We start from the raw sequence: 24,833 nt of genomic DNA on the forward strand, positions 1-24,833 counted from the left end.
CTTTGAAAATTTCTTTCAAACAGTAGCATCTGTACACTCATACAATACTAGGCTTGCTTCTAAATCAACCTATTACATCAATACCATCAAAACAAACTATGGTAAATTCAACATTCGCTTTGCAGCTGTAAAAGTTTGGAATCACCTTGACGAAAGCATTAAACACCTCCCCCCTAAAACGTTTAAAAACAAAGTCAAGCTGAACATCTTACAGTCTTACTTTTCATGAGTTTTCAACTGGTATTTGTTTGTTCATTTTATTTATTTATTTATTTTTATTTATCTATTTATTTATTTATTTCTTCTTTTCGTCTCTTTTTTATTGACTAATTAATTGCTTTCACCAAGCTTTAGTGCCAACCTACCTCCTGTACTTAAACCGCATTACTTAGTTTTACTCAGCTCGATTAGCTTTATAGTTATCCTAAGTAAACATTACCTCTTTTTTGTATTAATATATTATATTGTAAAGTTTAACTTTTTTTTCTATTTGGTAATAAGCTTGTTGTTGTTCTCAAGCCAATAAGTATATCTGCTTTAATGTTCACGGATGGCGCATCTTGAAACATTAGTTAAAATTTTCAAGTTTTTTATTTGTGACCAAAGTCAATTATAACCGCCCTTTAATTTGTCCTTTTAAATTACTGTTGTCTCTCCCAGGTTTTTTACCTCAATACACTTCCAATTTGAGGGGCACCCTTCCGACTTGGAGGTCAACTTGGCTTCGTACATCACAAAAATTATTCAATATACCATGACGCAGCTACTTCGAGATTGGATGAGTCGTGGACACACTAAACCACCACGGACAGCGCGTCGAAATTATGTTTGAAACTATCAAACAAAGATAATAGCACCCTGGCAGGAGCCATAATCGGGGACGGAGACCGTAAGCGCGCGCCATTTCAAGTATTGGGGTTGTCCCCATGATATGGGACAATAATTCTATTATTAGAACAAATTGCGCCATCACCTGCGGCACACGCGCGTATATGCTGCGAGGATTTTTGCGGATGTCGCGCGGGGGAAATGGCGTCCGAAATTCCCGAAATGTTTCATGTTTTTGCCCCACAACTCAACGCGTTTACGTCTGTTGGAATATTTTGCTTAAGTATTTTCGTCGTAAGCTGCCCCAGTTTGAGTGAAGTGAGACAGTGTCGAATTTAGGTATGTTCCGCTGTAAGCTTATATATATCGCTGACCAAGTTGTGTTCCGACTGATGCTTCTTTTTCATGAGCTGTACATTACTCCACTTTAAATTTCACATATGTTGAAGATTAACAGCTTTTCCATTACACAGCAAAAAACTAGCTGGATATATTTAGATATAGCAGAACTTCAGGACTTCGTAGTTTCCTAGCTCCTCTTGCCACACGCTTGCGAGGAATTTGTCAGTCTATCGCGACCGAAAAGTAAAACAAAATAATTGCTAGTTTGAGTTTCGCTTGAATTGTAAGCAGCGCTTGATGTTTCATCAAGGCTTAATAACTTTACGTCCGTAGATACTGCTCAGTTTTATTCGTGTAAATATCCAGTAGATTCTCTGTTGCGATGAATGAGAGCGCCCGCCGATGCGTGTTTTGTACAGTCAGTAAACATGACAAATTGTACTTCCGCCGCAACTTTCGCGTGAAAGCGTACATCGAACTCAAACAATAGCTCTATAGTTTTTAAATATGTTTAAGATTGATAAATGTTTGAGAACATATTAAAAGCTAAGCTGAAAATATGTGAATAAAGCAGAAACAATCAGCAAAGTTACGATGACGCTTTCTTTAATCAACTTGGAATAACGATTTCGATTTTGATGATCGAGTTATCAAAACTCCTTGTCTATTTTCATTTTCGCAGTGTAAAACTTCACTATGCTTATGTTGAAGAAACACACATGATGTTAGTAGCCTTTTTTGCATTCTTGAAATTTGTTGCAGCATCTCAGCACAAAAGATAACGAAAGAAATCTTTGTCAAGATTTGTTGACAATTGAAAACACCGACTCGGACTTGAAAGTGCACGAGCTACATGCACTATGCAAATGAGCTAATTGTACGCGTCAGACTTTCCTTTCAAAAACTTTTGCAAACTCACCAAACAAGCAGAGACAATACGAAACCATCAAAACAGGTTTTGATTATGATTAAACATTGTCTGAGAAACTCACAAATTAACTCGATACCAGAGTAGAGAGTTTTCTTGCTATACTCTTAAGCATACGCGTAAGCTTACAACTAGCGTGAGCAGATCTTATTATTCATTCCCAGCGCGAGATTGAAGTCTTGTTTTCGACCCTGAAAACCCACCTTTTCCGTTAGCTCAGAGCATAAAACTACATATAAGCGCCCTAGTTCGTATTCCCTGCCTTATTCCCTGCCATCGCTGTGAAAAATACGCAAGAGAATCTCTCAACTCTCACCATTTGATCACGCAACGTGACAACATCCACGCGAGAGAGCCTGACATGTGCGTGAATCCGCGCGGATATATGACGTCAGGATGGCGCAATTTGTTCTAAAAATAGAAAAATTGTCCCATATCATAGGTGCGCGCGAATCCCGAGACTTACGGTCTCCGTCCCCGATTATGGCTCCTGCACCCTGGCACATACTGAGAAGACATTGACCCAGAAAGCTATTGTTTATAAACGGGCGAGCGTGTCATACAGCTTGGTTAGCAAACAAATCTCAGTGAAATGCGAAGCAGATTTGGTTGTTTTGCATTGTTCGTTTGCATAGCTGTTCTTCAGAGAGTGTTGTTATATTTTTCAAGGGCTACCTTAGTTAACTTTGAACGCTCCCACAAATCCTTGGGACCTTGCGTAAGCTTGGCGCGAAATGGAACCGGCCATGTTGAATCTTTTGAAAGCCAGTTCTTACTTTCCAGTTGAATTGTTCGAAAATACGTCGTGGATCAAGTTAAGTCACTATTTGGTTTCGTAGACTTAGGATTACCTTTCAGAGCGATATTTAACTGGAGAACCCTTGTATTTGCAACGAATTACACCGAGAAACTGTAATCTCCACGTACGAACAATTAAACCTTGTTCGTTACCTCGGTTGTGTCCTGATGTACCGGTACACAGAGGGAATAACCATTGTACTCATTTCCATAGCAACAGTATGACCTGCTAAAAAAAGCCTTTATTATAGCTTTAAGGACTTATAATTCAAAAACGACGCGGTAATTTTTTTTTACATTATTAAATGTTGATAAGCAGGATAAGACGCAACTTTTAGCCAAAAAAGTTTCTGGACATAGGGTTCAAAGCCACCTTAAATTTTCAACACTTTAAGGTGGTCTTCGATCGTGCCATCGTCGTTGTCTCCAATAAACTGTTAAGGATGTCAGCATTGTGTCAATAATTCTGGTTTCTGAGGAATATGGCGCTACCCATTATAAAAGTAATTGCCTGAACCTGTAAGAGAATGAAGCAATCAGCGACCGCCATCAATGTTCACTAATAGGACAAAACAAAATAAAAATATATTTTGGTAACAAGCACTCCACTGCCATACCCCTTCAAAAATGTTTGATATGTATTTGGGTTCGTTAGAGTGAACTACATAGCGAATGATTTATTGCAGACAAAATAAACCAGTGATGAGTTATAAAATTCAGTTTAGTCTTAAAAGCTTAGTTTTATTCTCTCGTAACGTATTAAAGTTGACTGAAGGCCCGATATTTACATGTGTTGCCAGCCCTGTCTGTCAAACGTAACTTGTAATGAGAAAAGAACATTTTTATACGGCAGATTCCCACGGTGAAAGGACCACGAGGGAAACCTTCAGGGTTACTTCACTGCATTCGCCAAGTCAGTAAACTTATGCTGAAACGAAATTAGCCGCTTCTGGTGTTCATGCATTCGGTTGAAAGATCCTGGGGACGAGATTGAGTGGGAAACTGTGAGTATCTGGAATGGTGCATTACCAAGCTTAATAACGGTTAAGGAAAGTGACTGAAATAACATTTCCTATTCTGGTACAAAATACTGACCATTCTGGGCTCCAGTCTCTCATCCCTCTCACTCTTCGTACCGCTGATTTGAAACTGAAAGTAGAAACCTATTTTCGACCTCAGAACGAAAAACGTAATAAGCATGCGCGAGTTTTGGCTTCGCACCAGCCTCCGAGTTTGAAAAAATGTCGGGAATTTCGTCGATCGTGTAGACAAAAAAGTTAAGAACTTTATATGCTTTCCCAATTTTCCCAGAAAGCAGCAACATTTTAACCTCACTAATGGACAGCTGGTGTATTGCTTCCGTGGGGAATCGATTTTTTTCGGATAAAATTAATCTAAAGAAGGTTTCTGAACCCTTCTCCGCGGTATACAAGAAAGACACATTTTCCGTTGAAATACTCTTTACGTATTGCACCCATATAAGCACACCACTGAATATATAAGCAAGAGAGCCTCTCCACACGCAGGGAGAGCCTTCTTCTCTTAACAGCGAAATGCCGAAAAAAATTCATGCTTGCCCAAGTATAAAACAATCAATCGAACGACATTCTCGCGTACCTTATCAGAATCCGCCATTCTTTCCACCATTGCGGCTCCCATTGCAGCTCGCCTCATCACCTGAGCCTGCAAGTAGGACTAGGGATGCGCAGAAAGCTGCGCTGTATGTTTTTCCGCTCTGAAATTTTCGACCGAATCTGCCCTACTTCCCGTTGGTACTGATCAAATGCACTCTCGTCCTCAGGTCCCTGTGTACAATTAGTCGCCCGCTGTTTTTCTTCAGAGGAGTGGGCGGCTACACACAGACCAGTCCTCGGAGGATGTTCGCTTTTTCTCGCCATTTATCATTTGTGAAAAATAAATTAGGAGCTCTAGCTATGGATGAAACTATAGATGAGCGCGCCGTTAGAGTGGCCAATGAGATAACAAAGCAGACAATCTTTCATTGAGCTATCAAAAAAAAGGTGGATATTTTGATCAAATTTAATCTCTTTGTTATTTATTCCCCTTCTGGTGCGGGTCAGTGATCCCTGACTGAATTGTGGTATGACGCACTTCATTAGAAACTGTTTCCATTTACGTCACATAGCAACATGTCAGACTTGTCTATAGAGAAGGGAAAGGCCCACTTTCGATTTGATGGCGAACAAAAGACCATCAACCACATGAATGACTTTTGGACCTTTATGATTTTATTCTTGCGTGGGTCAGGGTTTTATCATGCCACGGGAATAAATTCCCAAAAAGACTGACAACAAAGTTGTTTAGAAATAATTCAAAAGACGTTTTTTAATGTTGGGGAAATTGTTCACTTAACCTGTCAAAAATTGAGCACAGTTAAGAGTTCTTGTTTCTTTAAAGGAATATTCAGAACGCTGAAGGTAAGTGAAAGTGTTATAACTTATTGTTTACAAAGTATTCGAAGTGGAACCGGCGTAGACTGTAGTTTTCGCTCCCTTAATTCAGTGTCTTAAACCTACTGGAATGTATTTTCTCTCTTTCCCAAAGGTTCAATTCGATCAGACAATATGAAAGGTTCGATAACTGAGCTATCAATTTTACTACAGATTAATCGCAGTCATTCAATTTTACTGCGCTCGATTATAGCAGAACAATGGAACTTGCACGCTATATTTCCCGCTCTTAGAATACAATCGAACATTAGAACTAACTTTTTATCACAACTGAGTTTCCTTGGATGACCCTGTTGCTACACTAAGCAAAGACAATTTGCTACATTAAGATATAATATCCTCTGCAGTAGCGTTACGTTTTGCTGCTTTTTATTGTGACTTAATTAATTGCAATTACCTCAAAAGAAAATCGACGTTTTTAGACGTCTTTGTTATGCATAAATTATGACAGTTCCTTGTATTGAAAATGCCATTTTGCAATAATGTATTGTGATCGTGTTTGGCTAATAGACAGAGCTTTGTCTATTTCGCCGTAAAATGTGTATGACGGACTACGTCATTCACGGGTTTTGGAAGTGTGCACTTGAAAAATCTTGTCACGACTGAATCCATTTTAAAGTTGTTTTGACTACTTTCAAAATTTTTGAATTTTAAGGTGGCGGACACTTTGAAATATGTCACGTAATTTTGACTTTCTGTGACGTCGTTGAACACGGATTTGGATGCTTTACCCGTCAATAGGCCCTTTGCACGATCCGGTCACATGGTACGGAATTAATTAGGCTGTGACGCAAGTTAAACAGTGGGACTTTCAAAACAAAGGAAAGTCGGGCTGGACTGGTACGAGTTCCTTTCTTTTGAAAGTCCCACTGTGTAACTAAGAGCCTATTAAGGACGGTGCCTACTTTTGTTAGTGCGCACACGTTCTGCGTATCACGCAAGGCATGGTTTAAGCGCCACGCGCGCGCTGGGTTGACATGACGCAATCAACTACGCTACCAAATACACGACTAAATTGAAAGCAAAATTCTCCTACTGGGGACCAAATCAAGTTTAATGAACCTGTACTTAAACCAGGAACACAAGAACAGCAGCATATCGCTAACCACTAACTGATAACGTCTTCCAGCTGCAAAACTAGTTGTTATATGTCGAAAATTATACTGAAATCCAACTGTAAACATGTGCCTGCAGATGGCTTAGTGCGCGCGCAAAACAAGTGCGAGATACGCAAATGTTTTACTTACTGGTGAGGTGACAGGAAAAAATGTAACGGGCACCGTAAAAAGTTTCAAAAAGGATCAATAACTTTAAAAAACGCATGGTTACCCTACATTTTATGTTAGGAAATGGAAGTGGCAAGCCTAATCAACACGTGATTAGTTTCTGGTTGCGAGCAAAAGATATTTAGACTGTATTTTAGGTGAAAAGGCTGTCAGAGACGCTAAAAGTGCTGTTGCAACGATTTTGTTATTAAAAACATACCAAAAATGGTTTTTGTGTTACCATTTACCATGTAGTTTTCAGATCTTTATAAATTTGTTTGCCTTTCTGTACGTAAAGGCGAATTCTAAAGAAGCTGTGAAGAAATATCCTCTCCTTCTGTTTTCAGAAAAATGCTGACGTCAGCATTTTTGTTGAGATTCAAGGCTAATTATCTCGAAAAAACGCGTGGCTAGCCCCATTTTTCTTCGTGGATTCCAATAGCCCTCGCAAAGATCTACTTTTTCCGCGTGGTCCTAACCTGGCGCAAACACCTTTGTATTTAGTAGGCACCGTCTTTAAGTCAAAAATACTTTTAGAGAAAACGCCGGGGGGGGGGGGGGTGATGGGGCACATTTAGGCTCTCTAACGAAAAAAAAGTCTACGTTAAATAGACTCAACTCAGCTATGTATGAAGTAAGCACTGTCAATTGACATGAAACCTGTCGACATCTTGCACGTGGTAATGCTGTGGAACTTCAATATTCAGCGCACAGTCTTCCTGCTCATGCGCACATAATGTGAGTCAAATATCCAAACGAACTTGCCCACTGGCCCTTGGGCAACCTCGCTGTCAAAGAATTAGAGTTGGTGCTGTTCCTGACTGAAGGACTGAATGGAGATGTTGTGATCTCAGCGATCAGTAAATGTTACAGATCACGGATCTCAGCTTTAATTAAAAACGCTTGAAATTTCAACTGTGACTTAAATTTTTGATCACCTCTCAGTTATCAGTTACACCCCATCTAGACCCTCCTGACTGTGCCCATCTCAGAGAGTTCAACAAGCAAAGCAGGGATCTCACATCTCTTATCCTGAACCAATAGCCACTAGTTTGTATTTCCACTATGTTACCAGTTTTGTATTAAAATCACTGATCAATTTGCCACAATCGCACTTAAATATCGAGAAGAAATCTGAGTCGAGACTAATCTGGCAGTCGCTTGTGGCACCGGTATTGATGAGAAACAAAAGACGAGAAGCCATATTGTCAGAGTAACGGTCCCACAAGTGACTGCGACATGAGACTGGAAGACTCGACCCAGATTTCACTCCATTCTCAGTTAAAGTGGCGAATGAAAGAGGAAATACAATTCCCATGGAAAGATTCAATCGCCTCCAATTATGCCAGTTAATCTGTAAATAACTGTTCGCTGTTCCTCTTTTAACAGGGACAGTATCGTCCTGCCGAAATAAATACTTTTCACCGGGTTTGGTTTATCGCTATAAGTAATGGCTCTACAGCCATTTACGAACGAACAGTTGAACTATTTCAAGTTTGCTTTTGTTGTGCTGAATGAGTTCCCCAAGGTGTTACGCCAAACTTTTAAACACATGTGGGACAATACCTTCGCACATCTCCCTGGTTACCAGCTGTGGGATGACTCCATTGGTGTGCGAAACATGTTCCTTGCTACAGAGGGCGGTAAAACCAAAGTACCCACACACCTCTCTTACGAAGAATGGGATTGTAGCGCCTTGTTCCAAGCCACTATCCACGCGGAGTCCTTCGCTTTACCAGACACAGCAGGTCATCACAGGACACTCAGTGATTTGTACTTGAAGTACCGTAAACCGTCGCATGGAAGGTTTCATTCTTCTGTAGTCAGCCCTGGCGGAAATAACGCTGAAACTTTTGCACTGGCGATTGATCAACTGCGACTTCTAAGAAATGCCTTTTGTCACTCATTCAGCTCTGAGATTGACAAAAAGACGTTTGATCAATACATTCAATACACCAAAGACGCCATCGATGCTCTTGGCGCCAAGACTGACCCTATTGATGCCGTTGGAGGTTTGACTGAATCGGACTTTCCTACACCAAGAATTTGTAAGCTAGAAGACGACATCAAAAAGGAGCTTCAGACAGCAAGCGCATTTCTTAAGGACGATATAAGGGACGTGCTAATGGGAATAAAGTCAGATGTAGCTCAATCGAAACAGGAACGAAAAGAAGACGCAAAACTCCTAAAGAACCAGTTGACATTACAGGAGTTGAAAGAAGACACTTCAGAACTGAGGAAGGCAATCGAAAAGACAACTGTCGCAAACCAAGAAATGATGAATGAGAAAATTGCCGAGATTAATCAGAAGTTTGACGAGCTACTCAAGACTGAGCGATCTGGTAAATGCCGAAAGCGATTAGTGTATTGGCCAGCAATTTTATGTAACAGAGCAGTTTTCAACTGAGTGTCCAAAGCCGAAGTTGTCACAATACAAGTAGCTGATAACGATTGAAAGCACGTCAAAGGAAAATGTGTGCGAAAGATTCATGATAAGTTTTGGTCTAAGTCTGATTGGATGACAAAGTAGCAATTGGCTATCAAGTCAATCATGCAACGCGCTAATGCAAAACCAAAGCAAATCCAAATTATTTTCGAAACCCGAGTGAAAACCGATCTTCAAATGCATAGACAAAGCAGTTACTTTTGACACTCAAGTGAAAAATGCTCCTAAAATGACTAAAATGCTCACACAATCCGTACCTTAATTGCATGCGTTATTAATAAAACGATTCCAAAGAAACAGACGTCCGTTTTACGCTATTATAAATATGTAAGAAACAATATATCGCTTTCAGGCAGTGAAACTAACGTCAAATGTGCTCGCCTTCTGTGTACGACTTATTTTGTTCCTCGGGGTACTTCCGATAATGGCCTATACGGGGAGGCTTTGCCCAAAAGAGGTACCTTTTTCAGGCTTCAAGTATATAAAAGAGTAGGGATGTCACAAGTTGAGGTATATGAAATGGTAGGGAACTCTACCATTTAAGCCCAACGAGAACATGAACTGAATGAAAAATACTTGTTTTCTGGTTAACATCTCTTCTGGTTATGCATATTGTTCTCTGGAAATATTGATCATTTACTTCATTTCAATCCAAGGGTCTAGAAAGGGGATGGAGCGTTCTTAAGGAGGTATGTGAAAAGGGTGACGTTTCTTTCAAAATGGCATACGAAAGTGTAAGGGGTTGGACCGTAGGGTGGAGCCGTTCCGTATAAAACTCTGTAGAGTAGCCCCCCCCCGGGGGGGGAAGTTTGTTGTTTATTAAAATTAGAATTGAAAACCACATTTAAGCAAACCAAATACAGCGAAACGGTCTAGACGGGCAAAAATGTTAAATAATATTAGTTCTTTTATGTCATATTTCAACAGAAGAGTTTTCTTAACCTGTAATTTTTTTATTCTTTACTCTTCTGGTAGGACCTAAGACATTTCTACCAAGATCAAATCTTCCTCCAAAGGTTCCCCACTTCACAGGCCGCCAGGCAGAATGTGACGAGATTGTTGGTCACATGACTTCCGAGGCAACCCGACTCGTCTCCGTCTGGGGTTCACCAGGATTCGGAAAAACGTCTGTTGCGATCGCAGTGGGGCATCGTCTTCAAGCACGGGAGCTGTCCGTGTACTTTCTCTCATTACGTGGGCTCAAGTCAAAAAGCGATTTAACGTCAAAATTTCTTAGTCTGTTCCGACAGGCTGGGACACTTGAAAATGACAAGTTTCATGATTTATCAACTGATGATGAGCTTTGCTTAATTTTTGGCAAACTATTTCATTGCTGTGTTATAATCCTGGATAATGCCGATGAACTGTTTGAATGTGGTGTGCCAAACGTAAAAGAGGAGGTTATCCAATTGATTGGAGAAATCCTCAATCGCAGTGACAAGGTCAACTTCCTTTTAACAACAAGAGAGTCTTTGTCGTTTTTGAATTTACATTTTCAAGGACACGTGTCTATCAGAATAAGAGAGCTAGACAAGTTGTCATGTCAAGCCCTAGCTCGAGAATTGTTCCCAGAAGCGAGCTCTTCTGATTTGACAAAAGTTTCGCGAATCTGTGGGCAGGTTCCCTTAGCCATTAAATTATTGTGTTCTTCCATTTCTGAAGAATTTGCTCGATCAAGTCAATACATTGATGAATTCATAGAGCGTACAGAAAATATTGTAGAAATGTTGGACAACCCAGATTATCCAAGCAATTTGAGATTAGAATGTCTCTTCGAGTCATCTTTCCAGAGACTCTCTACACACGATCAAGAGGCACTAGTATCCTTGTGCATCCTTCCGGCAAATTTTGATGTAACGGTTGCCGCAGCTGTTTTGGGGATTACAAGAGCAACCGAAGCAGAGAAGGTGTTGCGAAGACTTCAGAGAAAATCTCTTATCGACTGTTGTTCAAATTTGAGTAAATTCTCTATGCATAAACTAATTCAATCGTTTGCAATGGAAAAGGGAGAAAATGACATGAGAGAAACAGTGCTCATCTCAAAATCTCGCTTCTATACATTTTACATTGGCTTATTCGAGAAACTCAATGAAAATTTCCTTACTGGGCGTTCCATGTCAGCATTCATTCAGTTCTATGAAGACGAAACAAACATTGTGCAAAGTTTAACTGACGGTTGTTTTGATTCCAAGACAGCCGACAGAGTTTTTGATGTTTTGACGAAAGCAGAGCTGTTTCTTGACTCACTCTTTTGGAGTGATGGATCTAAATTTGAGACAATTTTCGATTCAGCAATAATGGCGGCTAGTCAGTCTGGAAGAACGGTTTTCTACAGTCGCCTACTCACTTCCAAGGCGTTTACCTACGTGACCTGGGCAGAAAGTGGAAACACAAAGAAGCTGCTTTCTGAATCCAAGGAACTTCAAGTATCTACTTACTCCGACGGCGAAGAAGAAAAAGTAAAACACTTGTCCTACTATGGACTCTATCAGCTTGTTATCGGGAAGATAGAGGATGGAGTGAAAGTTTTGGAAGAAGCGCTTACCTCCATGAACACAAGTCCGGAGCACACAGTTTTGAGGCTGATTATTTCTCAAATTTTTGCCATCTATTACCAATGCAAAAATGACTCAATGAGCTCATTCAGTTTTTATATGAAAGCACTAAAGGAATGTAGAGATTTCGGAGACGCGAGTTTACTGGTTATCCCTATGCTACAGTCAACAACAATGCCAGGTGACGAACGTTGCTTCATGTCACCAAAAACAGGCAATGCTTTGGCAAACCAGCCTCTTAAATTTCAAGTTATCCTGCTCGTGAGCGAAGCAGTGAAAAACTTTTCTACCTCGGACACTAAACAATTTTTTGGCAACTTGCTTCTTGGCATACTACACGAGTGTGAGTCAGAACTCCACACAAGTACATTAGGCTGGTCAGTCAATTTTCATCGCAATGTCGTCGTTCTGCTGCAGTCACTTTGTAGAGACGAAGACGCTATGACAATTGCCGAGGGAAGGATTAGAATTTACCAACAAGCACTGCAACAAAGCCTTGAAAGAAACGAACAAACAGGTGACAATTCAGAACATCAAGAGGAGGCACTAGCCCAGAACTATTCAGAGCTTGGTAACATTCAATACAGGAGAGGCAATTACGCAGAAGCCATGACGTCGTTCCAACGAGCAGTTCATATCAGACTGAAGCTGTTTGGTGAAAATCATCCAGAAACCGCTGACAGCTACCATGGTATAGGGGCTACGCAACATTTAGTGGGAGACTACACCTCCGCTCTTGAGTCAAAAAAGCGTGCACTTGATATCAGAATTAAATTGTTTGGTGAAGCAAATGCAAAAACCGCTGACAGCTACCGTGAAGTAGGGGTTACCCAATATTTACTGGGGGATTACACCTCCGCTCTTGAGTCACACAAGCGCGCACGTGATATCAGAGTTAAACTGTCTGGTGAAGTAGATTCAAAGACCGTTGAAAGTTACCATGAAGTAGGGGTTACTCAACATTCCCTGCGGGATTACATCTCCGCTCTTGAGTCAAAAAAGTGTGCACTTGAGTTCAGATTAAAACTTTTTGGTGAAGAGCATTCAAAGACTGCTGACAGCTACCATTCTATAGGAGTTACACTGCTTTCTCTGGGAGATTACACCTCCGCTCTTGAGTCGCACAAGCGTGCACTTGATATCAGAATTAAATTGTTTGGTGAAGAACATTCAGAGACCGCTCACAGCTTCCATTCAGTAGAGATAACACAGAATTTACTGGGAGATTACACCTTCGAATGAGATTAAATTTCGATAAACATTTCAAAATAAAAATGAGCGATAGAAATTTTACACAACGTTTCGATGTCGTCATGACATCATTATCAAGTGACAAGAAAATAACGGTTCAACAGTGTTATATATGCGGTGAGAGGTGTTATATATGCAGAAGAGGTTCAAAACCTAAAAGTCGACGAAAACGACATTTTGGTATCCTATGATGTCACGTCTTTGTTTACTAATGTACCACTTAATGAAACTATCGAAATGATCGCCGAAAAAGCGTTCGTAAACAACCGGTTTAATGAAACACACAAGTTAAACATCACTCAGCCTGACCTGATTCAACTTCTAGAAGTAGCAACTAAGAACCAATTGTTCCAGTTCGATGGCAAGCTTTATGAACAGACTGACGGAGTGGCAATGGGCTCACCTTTGGGACCCCTTATAGCAAACGCATTTCTCTGCTCCATCGAAGAGAAATTAGAACATGACAACAAGCTCCCAGAGGTTTATAGGCGGTACGTCGATGACACGCTTGCCATGATGAAGGATGTGCCAGCAGCAGAAGCCTTTTTAACAACACTTAACAACTGTCACCCATCCATAAATTTCACAATGGAACTAGCTTCTGACAAACTGAAAACCAGTGTTTACCGGAAGCCAACAAATACCGGCCTACTACTCCATCACCAAAGCCATGTGGACAAAAGGTACAAGAAATCGCTCATTAAAACCATGGTAAACCGTGCTTTTCACCTGTCATCCACATGGGAGTCTTTCGTGACTGAATGTGATCGCCTGGAGCTGATGTTTACGAACCTCAAGTACCCTGAAAGCCCAATTAACTCCATCATTTCTCACTTTGTCACCTCAATGATGACCAAAGATCCTCTCGTGCCACCTCAACTACCCGTCAACAAAGATACTGTTCACCGAGTGGTATTGCCATTTAAAGATCAAACGTCGGCCGATGCAGTGAAAAAACAACTATCTGACCTGAGCAAGAAAATCGATCACACTCTTCAACCAGTATTCAAGAGTCGCAAAATCTGTGAAGATCTCAAGATGCGTGAACCAAAACCACCTCTAATTAATCAACAATGCGTAGTGTACAATTACCAATGTGATCTGTGCGATGCAGAGTATGTCGGGTATACCAGCCGGCATTTGCACCAACGTATTGATGAACACAGGTTCTCCGCAATCGGAAAGCATTTAAAGAACGATCACGGCCTTTATAACATCGACGACCTTGTCAATAATTTTTCCGTCCTAAAGAAATGCAACCGAAAACTGGATTGTTTGATTACGAAATGCTGTTTATTAGAAAGAAGAAACCTAGCCTGAAAACGCCATCGGATTCCATCCGCGCGAAACTATTTGTTTAACCCTTTGAATACCAACTACGCATATATGCGTAATTAATGGTCGTGCTCTTTGTACCGCTTGTGACGTCATCAATTTAAATGTCATCAGATATTCTTGATAAACAGATAGTAGTGCTAGGCTAGCCCTTTCCGCACAATGGTCAGGTTTAGATATCGACGACATTCCGACGTCGCAAATCGAAAAACAAAGTTATCAGTTTTGGTGCAAAAACGGTGGTAACATGGTCCACAACGCCTATGATTGATCAAGGTCCATTTCTAGGCTTCGCCCGTAATTAACATCCAACTTTTCACTGCAGCCAGAAAGAACATACAATGCAAAAGGGCAGAGAAAAACAGAAAGTAAAGGGCCAACAAACGAAACTGAGAACGGTTAGTGGCAAATTTTGGCTAATGCGCGTGCCCGTAATTGAAGTTTTACTCAATTTTGTACCTAATCCTCGAAAAATCTCTCCTTTTAGTAAAAAAACGCTTTTTTTAGCAAAACTTAGGCTTATTTAGCGTCATGGCAGCTAAAAAACCTGACTAAACGGTTAAAAACGGTATTTTTTGGCAAACGTTTGGTATTCAAAGGGTTAAACAAATATGTTAATGAACAATCACACCTCTCACCGCATATATAACACTGTTGAACCGTTATTTTCTTGTCACTTGATAATGATGTCATGACGACATCGAAACGTTGTGTAAAATTTCTATCGCTCATTTTTATTTTGAAAGATTACACTTTCGTCAAAAAAGCGTGCACTAGATATCAGATAAAACTGTTTGGTGAAGAACCCCCAAAGACCGGTGACAGTTCAGAAGGGGTTACACAGTATTCACCGGGTGATCACACCTCCGCTCTGGAGTCACACAGGCGTGCGGGAGATGTGAGGATTAATGTGTTTGGAGAAGAATGTGCAGAGACCATGAAAGTTTCAATTTAGTAGGAGTTACACAGCATCTACTGGACGATTACACCTCCGCTCTTGAGTCAGACAAGCGTGCACTTGATATCAGAATTAAGCTGTTTCAGCTGAAGAACATCCAAAGATCACTGACAGCCACCATGAAGTAAGGGTACACAACAATTACTGAAGAATTAGACAGCTACTTTTGAGTCACACAAGCGTACACTTAGACCGCTGACAGCTACAGATCAGTGTCGTACCTTAACTCTCTAACTCTTTCCGTGAAGCTTCCCTGATTAAGGATGTAATCTAACTATTTCACGAAATATTCTATTCTATTGGGTATAGTAATTTTTTTTTGCCGTCACCAAATATTGTGGACAGTCAAAGCGATTGACGTTACGCATTCCGATATGAAACCTTTCGATCTAAAATTCATAGGCTCATATTTGAATTCAGTTCCACGTTGTAGATCAGACCCCACTGACGAGTTTTCAACATCATGTCACTGCATTTTGTTCAGGGACTTTTCAAATTCCTCTTCTATGACTTACTATATCGTTTTTTTTTTATTTTTAGCCATTAACGTTACAGTCAAAGGTTAAAAGTTCCTAAATGCAAAGTTGTTTGAAATGTGATCCTGACCAGTTATGGAACGTAAAATTCCTTCCAATGTTTAAGCACTGCCTTATTGTCTAGTCTACGAAGACAAAGACATGATTAATCAGGTGAATTTGGCAAGACCGCTTAAAAATCAACACAGTTTGTTATGTGAAAATCACGTTCTACCCAAAACAGTGTTCACGAAATATAATAAGAAAATAAGAAAATGGGTTTTCGGCGGCTCAGAGCGAGAAGCACTAAAAGTTAAGACTGAGGATACGGTTTTCTCAGGCAACCGGTCATCTCAAGCCCTGAGAATTCGTTTGATACAATTGTTTCAATGCCGTGTACATGTAATACGGGGTAGCAGCACTGATCTATCAAAGCACAATTGAAACAAAGAGCTACGTACAGTTGTGAACCACTTTAAATCGAGCTATGGAAGAATCTTAAGATGTCAGTCACGACAGTCACCAGATACGCAAAATCAAGTGAAACAAAAAAAAGCCAAACATTATGAGGAAAATATAATGATCTTTTAGTCACTTTCGAAGACAATGGTCTACTGAAGGAAAAAATGCACACTTTTTGTGTGTACAGTGACGTGATATTCTGGTGCGCCTAAAAGCAACATGGCGCTGAACTGTAGAAAAGGAACAAAGGGACTTCAATGCGCCCTTTGCGTGAACCGACTACATGTTACAAAATTCGTCCTGGATGGCAAAAAAAAAAATGTACAGACCTCCAAATTAAACCAAAGCGACCTGAACCGGTCATCCCTGAATTTTCTTTGTTTTCAATTTCAGCAGTGCGGAGCTCGCCTTCTATCAGTGTGGCAGATTTTGTACCATGTGACCGGTTTTTGCAAATGATTAGACATAAGCCTATTCACTATCCTCGATTAATTTATTCCGACCAATCTGCCTCACTCTTTGATCTCATGCATAGCACAGTCCAGTAAACGAGTCGCGCTGCTAATCAGTGAGAGCTCTCGGTCCTGCTGGGTGTTTAGGTTGTTCTAAAATGGCTGTCGAAAAAGGAAAGAAAAGTATAATTGGCATAAACGATACCACTTTAAGCGTAGCAACCAGTCAAATTATGGAGATGACACGCAAATTTTCTTTGCTGATCCTCTGATAGTACAGGATACCATAAACTCTGACTTGTCACTCGCGGATAAATGGTTTTTGAAAAACGACATGAAGAGAAATGACTCCAAATACCAGGCGACGAGGAAAAGAAAAGGCACTCCTGAATTCCTTTGTGAAAGTACTATCATTCCAAATAGCTATACCCAAGAGATGCATGGTGCTACTGTTGACGATCATCAATAAGAGGACAGACGCATAAAGAACTGACGTCGATTTTTTTTTACAATAACAAGACCCCAAAATGGTCAAATGCCGGGAATAAATGAGGGGAGAAGACGCCGTAAACTTGCCGTAAACAAAGATAAGTGGATGTTATTCAAAATGACGCGAACATTGTCAAAAGCTTTTCTCGCTTTTTGATTGGCTACTTAAAAAAAGTCCATAAATTCTCACTGGTTAAAAAGTTGACATTTTGACAGCTTGCATAATTTAAAATTTTATCCGGCTGTATTTTATCAGAGATGATAAAAATGAGCCAATCAGCGCACAAAAATTAGATAGTTATTGTAAAAAAACATATTGCTAATATATATCTGTGGGAAAGTGTCTCAACAGGCTGCAGTTTTAAAGCGTACTAACGCCCTAATATCCTAACCACCTACCCTAATACCCCAAAACTCCAATACCCTAATACCCTAATACCCTATTACCTTAATACCCTAATAACCTCATACCCTAATACCCCAATACCCTAATACCCTAATACCCTAATACCCCAATACCCCATTACCCTAATACCCTAATACCCTAATACCCTAATACCCTAATACCTTAACACCCTAATACCCTAATACCCTAATACCCCAATACCCTATTACCTTAATACCCTAATAACCTCATACCCTAATACCCCAATACCCTAACACCCTAATACCCTAATACCCCAATACCCTAATACCCCAATACCCTAATACCCTAATACCTTAACACCCTAACACCCTAATACCCTAATACCCTAATACCCTAATACCCTAATACCCTAATACCCTATTACCTTAATACCCTAATAACCTCATACCCTAATACCCCAATACCCTAATACCCTAATACCCTAATACCCCAATACCCCAATACCCTATTACCCTAATACCCTAATACGCTAATACCCCAATACCCTAATACCCTAATACCCTAATACCTTAACACCCTAATACCCTAATACTTTAAGACCATAAGACCCTAACACCTCAACACTCTAACAGCCAAGCATCCTAATCCCCTAAGACGCTAATACGCTAATAGACTAATACCCTAATAGCCTAATAGCTTAATAGCCTAACCCTAACCCTAAACCTAGCGTAATACCGTAACGCCGCAATACCGTAATACTGTAACACCCTAATATTCCAATACGCTAATAGCCTAATACCCAAATATCGTAATACCTGTGTACCTTAATAGCCTTATACCCCAATACCCTAATGACGGATGTTCTTCACCAAACAAGGGTGGAACAAGAAAAGAAAAAGACCAGTAGCTTAAAAACAACAAACGGAAAAAAGCCGACGAATCCTGGAATCTAACTCAGGTCCACTAGATTGGAACGTGGGTGCTAACCATAGTAACATGTAAGAAACCTTGCCTTATCTCAAATTGGCAAGCAATGCAACTATGCGAATTAGCTAACAAATAAGCGACATATAGTCTCTTCAACTGCAAACTTCTGGGAACCCGACGTTTAGTGTAGCTAGAACAAAGGGAACAGAGAAATCCTATTTGTCCTTTTTTCCAGTTAAATTCACCGTACAATTGTAGCACGAATCGACATTTTGTTGATTCAAATGCCCTCAAAATCAAACTGTACACATGCGATCGTGTTGCGATGATTAAATCTACTACAAATAGACAGATAAAGCTATTCGCGAGGGCTGTTGTGCAACTTCGCGATATGATAGCTCATCAGCCTATTCAAGTGTCAAAGTGTATCAGCTCGAACAAGCCCGTGGGCCAAATTCTAATGCTCGGATTGCATCTAAGTTCGTGAGATTCTATCTAGTTCTCCTCGCTCCCGCTATGCGGGATTTGTCTTCCGATGCGACTTATGTGAGTTTGTCCTCGAGACTGAGCAGGATTTTCTCGCGGCAGATCTGGCGTAATCGTGAGCCTTTTAGAGGCGCGCGAGACCGTGTTGTTCTCTGTTAGAGACTTTTTCGACAAATGCTATGGTGGCCTCAACGAAACTGTTCGCTTTGATTTCCGAAATTTAATTTCAGGATCTCAACCCTCCGGTCGTAGTACCATCGATATGTAGAGAGGATTGCCTCTTGTCAATCTTTACTAAACTTCAAACTTCGGAGCGGAAATTTACAATAGCAGCTTCCAGCAACTTAATCTCTTTCATCAAAAACGTTCAAAATGCGTATTACAAAACCCAACATTTGGTCTTATTTAGAGCTAAGATCAGTTAACTGTTAATTTCAGATTAGAATTGTAATAGAAATGTTAAATGAACTACAACCAGAGAGCAAACAAAAACAAGTTTCCATTTTTAGTACAACAATCGCAGCTAGACCGATGCACGTGCCTGCAATATTGACTAATGCAATGATTTCAGGAGCTTTATCTACTGGTCAGCGGAATTACTCCAAAACGTTTACAGATGATGTAAGGACATCATGTGCAGACATTTGCATAATCTCCACCACCACTAAAACCCTGTAGATTGCTTACGCAATATCCGAGTTAGAAATATGATGAAAGTCAGTCTTAAAAGTATAATTGAACCTTTCGACTCCAATACTGAACTAAACTCAATTGCTTCGTTTTGCTTCAGTATAAAATTCTTATTAGTAATTATAACAAAGTTTCCATATAACGCGTGTTCTGATTGGCTGAAACAGCGTGCTTTATCAGAGAACAGAGTACGGGTCGATGACGGTAAGTTGGCTTCCAAATTTTTGCTTCGGAATTTTGACGAATTTGACCCAAATTAAACATCCCCTGTGACTCAGACAACCGCAGTGGAAACGAGCTATTTGTCTGCAGTAAATATGGCTCACAGAGACCATTGTTAGCAACAGTAGTGTTAAAACTGTACTAAAATAACGAGTTTTGCTAGATTCCCGCCGACAAAACACATAACGAAATAAACAAATTCTCAACCTAAACTGTGCTTCGATAAAGACATTATATTTGTTACGAAGACAGAAATTATACTTCAGAAGTAAAACAAAGACAGAAAACAACAACTGAACTGTCTCTGTTTATGATGAGAAGCTTTATTTTTGTAAAAATGCTCAGTTGCTTAAACAACACTTACATGCAGTGCAATAACGCTCGTTCTCCGGTCATCTCAGCGAAGTGAACCGACGAGTGGTCAGTGCAAAGCTTGCTCTGATATTCTCTTCTGTGCTCGGAATAGAACCAGTGGGAGCCGCTTAGTTTTTCTAACTTTTACGCTAGTTCGGGCAATCTTGCTGCATGCGGATACAAGCCGTAAATAATTGCAGCTCCTTTCAAATTCAACTCGGCATTTCGTATTTTCATCCGCAAGCTTTGAGCTCCGCGTTTCGTAATTTCCACTGGAAAAGTGCTCGTTTTCATGGGCCACAATACCGCCCGATTCCTGTGGACTATAAACCTTTACCTGCGTTTAGATCCGTATTTAAAAATTAACTTAAAAGCTAACTTTGAAGGCATCGTTCTTCTCTCGAAAGCCGCTCAAACTACTCGAAACTGAAAGCTTAGCTGAAGTTCAGTTTGTGATTGACAGCTGTCGCTTCGTTAGCCAATCAAATTATTTGAAAAATTCTAACAAGGATTGTGATTGGCTTATTTTAGCGTGGTTTATCGGAGAACAGTGCATGGCTGACGCCACTTTTGCTCGTTTGGAAAATAAAAATTGGTTTGAAAATTCAGCCGAATGCGTGGAGAAATTATCGGATTCTTTAACATAAAACAAATAAAGAAGTCTCGGCTGCGCTCTGTTCTGTTGTAAAGCACTTAGGAAGCAGTAGAGCACTCAAAAAGTAGGGAAAAACACTCGACTACGTCTCGTGTTTTCCCCTACACATCTTTCGTGTTGTACCGCTTCCTGCGTGCTTTACAACAGTACAGAGCACAGTCCAGGCTTCTTTATTTGTTAAGTATAAATCGAATCACGGGGTGTTTACCATTTACAAAAACCATCCGGTTGGAAATTTCAGGCATAAACATTAAACAATTAAATTCGACGTTGCGAGAGAGGGAATCACTATAAAGTATATCCACATCTGTTAGAGAGACTTCAAAGAGCAGAAAAATAGCATCAACTCAAATCACAGCCCATATTTTCTGAAGCTTCCCAAACGGTATGGGGCGAACCATTTGATTTTCCAACTGGAATTTCCGGTTTTCCCATGTAAATGGTAAGTACCCCGTCACTACAAGTCCTGATACAAGTCTTGATTTTTATGTAGTCGCTGATTATATTTCTTTATTCATCCGTATCATTCTTTCTCGATTATGCAGTTATAATTATTCAGCATACCAAATTTGGACTGAGATTTTAATGAAACATAATCACGTGAAAAAACTTGACTGAAAGTGCGTGTTTGATTTTGGTAAACATCAGCCTTGTCCCAAATATCCTTCCCTAGCAGAGCGAAGACTGCATTCATATCACTTTGAAGTATGAAGTACAAGCATCAGACCGTGTAGCCAGTTAGAGAATGGTCGGTAGGTTTAAAAATTCATAAAACTGGGTGGCTGGAGCGATTCCGTTTCTGACTGGCTGCATAGAATAACTTTCTTTTCTAAATGATTACACTTTGATCTCCTGATAAGAAGAAAAGATTTGTCAACAATTAGGATACTGCGCTAGACAATTACAAACTTAAGCGAGAGGGATTTTGTTGTATGGGATCACTGGTTTAATCAGTAATGCGGCATTTGATGCTGTAATCAGTACCAATCCATGCACTTTAGTGTTCAGGTGTAGTTTTGTCAAATATATATATTTCCAAACGATTATTCTTTACAGAGCATTCTTGCGCTGAGGAAATTGCAAGAAAACTACGGCCGAGTTTTGAAAAACGATATACCCAACCGCGGTTCGTCCTCAGCAAAATAAAGGTAAAAAATTCAATCAAAAAACAAAATGAACAATTTTAAGGTCAATGATACAGACATGATGTCTACTAAATTTCAGACCTAGAACTCTTATACTCAAGCTAGAATAAATTATTTGTTTAATTACAGAGCATATATGGGAACGCTATTACAGAGAATGTATGGGCACGTTCACATAACTGCAAATTGCTCAGGTAAAAATGATTAAATCCAAAAACAAAACGACGAATTTCCTTGCTTTCTGCTATTCAATTTACGGTAGAAAAGTCTGATTTCACTGAGTGATTCGCAACGACTGACAGAGATTGTTTTTGTAGTACAACTTCAAACTTTGCACAAAATTTCACACCGAAAAACACTTTAGGAAAACTTAAGTGGTGAACTAAATGCAACTAACACAAAGTAGTTTGAAATAAATCTGTTCTTCAATACAGCTTTCTTTTTAAAAATGGTCCTGTAACCAGGTGGTTGATTCATGATTGAAAAACGTTACTCTGGTTTAAACAAATGTAAAAATTTTAGTAAAAATGTTTTCTGTAAAAGTCCCAACGTTTCGGCTAAAACTTCAGCCTTCATCAGGGGAAAGTGACACTTTCCTTGTCACTTTCCCCTGATGAAGGCTGAAGTTTTAGCCGAAACGTTGGGACTTTTACAGAAAAAAAATTTTTACTAACATTTTTACATTTGTTTAAAGTGCACCTAACCCCCAAATTTTTTTTTTCGCTAAAACGAATCTACATGTTATTTGAAATACTTCTGCGAAAAAATTTTTCGATTCGGTTAAATCCTCGATTTTCTGTGCCCCGACGAAATCTCGAAAATAGCCCTAAAACACCGCCATTTTGTTTAACGACCGAGTTTGAGGAGAATGGGTCCAGCGGCTGTTGTGACGCCTACCCAGGAAGATCGAATATCTCACGTCCTCTCATTTCCTTCAGGATGGTGCAATACACATTCGAAAAGTGTGCAGAAATGCCTATCAGAAGTGCTATCGGCTGTTACAACAATATCCCAGATCTAAAAAAAGATATACTGTACAATTTACTAGCGATGATCGGTCAATGGTACAATAAAGACATAACGATGGTTGATTTTGTCGAACCGAAACAAGCGAACTGAGTCTGTGAGAACCATTGAAGAACTCTCACTGGAATTTGTTCCGCAGACTTTCAAACGCTATTTTCAAAATTTTCTGCTCAAAGCCAACCAGCAATTTGTCGAAATACTACCGACAACCTATATCTTCCAGTCCCGCAATATTTATAACATAGCCGGCAAAGTTGTGTGATCAATCAAGAGGCGTTACAACCAAATATACTCATGTGTAAATAGGTCGCAACTGTACGCCGCCAACCAGCACTTATTTCTCTTTCGATTTAGATTAAAGTCGAAGATTAATCTTTTAGAATTACATGATAACAAAATTGTTACACTCGCAGAGTTTTTCGAAGGTTTGGAGATCAGTAGTGCGACAAACATTCTATACATCAGTGTCGAAAATATGACCGTGTAACATTATCTGCGGACCGCTTAAGGAACACATCCTTTTCGCTTATCCGACGAATTTCACTGCAAACTTTGAAAAAAATTTACACTGGTTATTTGGAGTTACGACTTAAAACGTGTGGCAATGTGAAATCGGTAATTGTATGAGATGTTTCCTTCCGCCTTGCTTCCCGTAGCTTCAAAAATACAGGTCCAAACAATTCTATTATTTTCAATCATCGAAACCAGTGTTTTGGAGATCATCAAGTCTCGAAAACTGCAACACTTACGTCGCTCTTATCAACATGAAGCATTCCAGAAAGCAAAACACAAACTGGATTTAATAGAACCACCATACCTTGACAAAATACATTCTCGCTACGGACAAATGTAAACAGGTTATAAACACGCGTGGGAGTCTTGTGTTTAGGTGACGAAATTACCATCCAAAGCAGTCCTTGAGTTTTCTTTCCTGCTTTTCGCTTGCCTGCTCCTTCGTATCTAGCTTTCCATTCCTAATATACAAGCAGCTCGTCCGCAAAGAAGTCTTCCCCGTCGTCGCTTGAAATATTGCAAATTGTTCTCAAAACCCTGAGCAGTGAGTTCACAGTTGCCGAACGTGCTCGATCGAAGTTTATTTCGGTGTCTTCCGAATCGAAACCTAACTCTGACTCCAGTGACGAAAAAAAAATGATTCTGAAACAAAACTTGGATGTTTTAGTCCCAAAGTATATTGGAACGATTAGTTTTGTTTCCATTTTCTCGAGCAAATACAGAGAGCTGACTGAGACGCCATTGTGTTTGGTTCCTGGGTAGACGTCATCAGCAACCGCCGCCCCAGACTCCCTGAAACTCGGTCGTGTAACACTTCAGGCGCGACTTTGAAAGGGCATAGCAAATCGAGGATTCAACCAAATTCAAAACTTTTTTTGCCCAAATGCTTCAAATAACAAGTGGATTCATTTTAGCGAAAAAAATTTTTGGGGTTAGGTGCACTTTAAACCAGAGTAATGTTTTCCAATCATACAGCTTTCTTCGTCCAGTATCTGAGTTACTCGCTCGATGCAAAGATTTTTTACGAATGGTTAGTAGACGGCACGTAAGTCGATTCAATGACAAAGTTTCGTAAACAAAACAATTTGTAAGCCAATTTACCGCAGGATAAATAATAAACATGTTATTGGCCGGCCTAGGGTCGGTCCGTATAGTGAAAAACTGCGACCTCGGGCTTGAAAATGCTGCCCTCGGCCTGCGGTCTCGGATAGATTTTCAAAACCTCGGTTACAGCTTTTCACCATACGGACCTTCCAACCGACCAATAACATATATGTATTCTATTGTATAGATATCTTAGTCTTCTTAGCTTTGTATTTTGTATTAGTCTGTGTCCCCTTATTAGTATGGGTT

The 24,833-nt window shown here is 39.9% G+C and overlaps 1 protein-coding gene and 1 pseudogene across 1 annotated transcript; both read left to right on the plus strand.

Moving 5' to 3' along the window:
* Positions 1–4,967: 4,967 nt before the first annotated feature.
* LOC110057548 (uncharacterized) lies at positions 4,968–12,908 on the plus strand. The gene is made up of 3 exons (XM_020764141.2): positions 4,968–5,334; positions 8,022–8,974; positions 10,054–12,908. Exons 2-3 carry the CDS (start codon positions 8,083–8,085, stop codon positions 12,873–12,875), a joined length of 3,714 nt encoding a protein of 1,237 aa, XP_020619800.1. The 5' UTR covers positions 4,968–5,334; positions 8,022–8,082; the 3' UTR covers positions 12,876–12,908.
* Positions 12,909–12,991: 83 nt separating this feature from the next.
* On the plus strand, positions 12,992–15,307 carry LOC149103287 (uncharacterized; annotated as a pseudogene).
* The last annotated feature ends 9,526 nt before the right edge of the window (positions 15,308–24,833 follow it).

This window comes from Orbicella faveolata, unplaced genomic scaffold (genome assembly GCF_042242905.1).
Source record: "Orbicella faveolata isolate gen_17 unplaced genomic scaffold, um_ofav_v1 contig_35, whole genome shotgun sequence".
In the NCBI taxonomy this organism is placed as follows: domain Eukaryota; kingdom Metazoa; phylum Cnidaria; class Anthozoa; order Scleractinia; family Merulinidae; genus Orbicella; species Orbicella faveolata.

Bases quoted from the DNA above. Each gene is read 5' to 3' on its own strand.
- LOC110057548 (XM_020764141.2), top strand. From the start codon at position 8,083: ATGGCTCTACAGCCATTTACGAACGAACAGTTGAACTATTTCAAGTTT. The intron at 8,975-10,053 runs GTAAATGCCGAA...CTCTTCTGGTAG, and splicing joins ACTCAAGACTGAGCGATCTG to GACCTAAGACATTTCTACCA.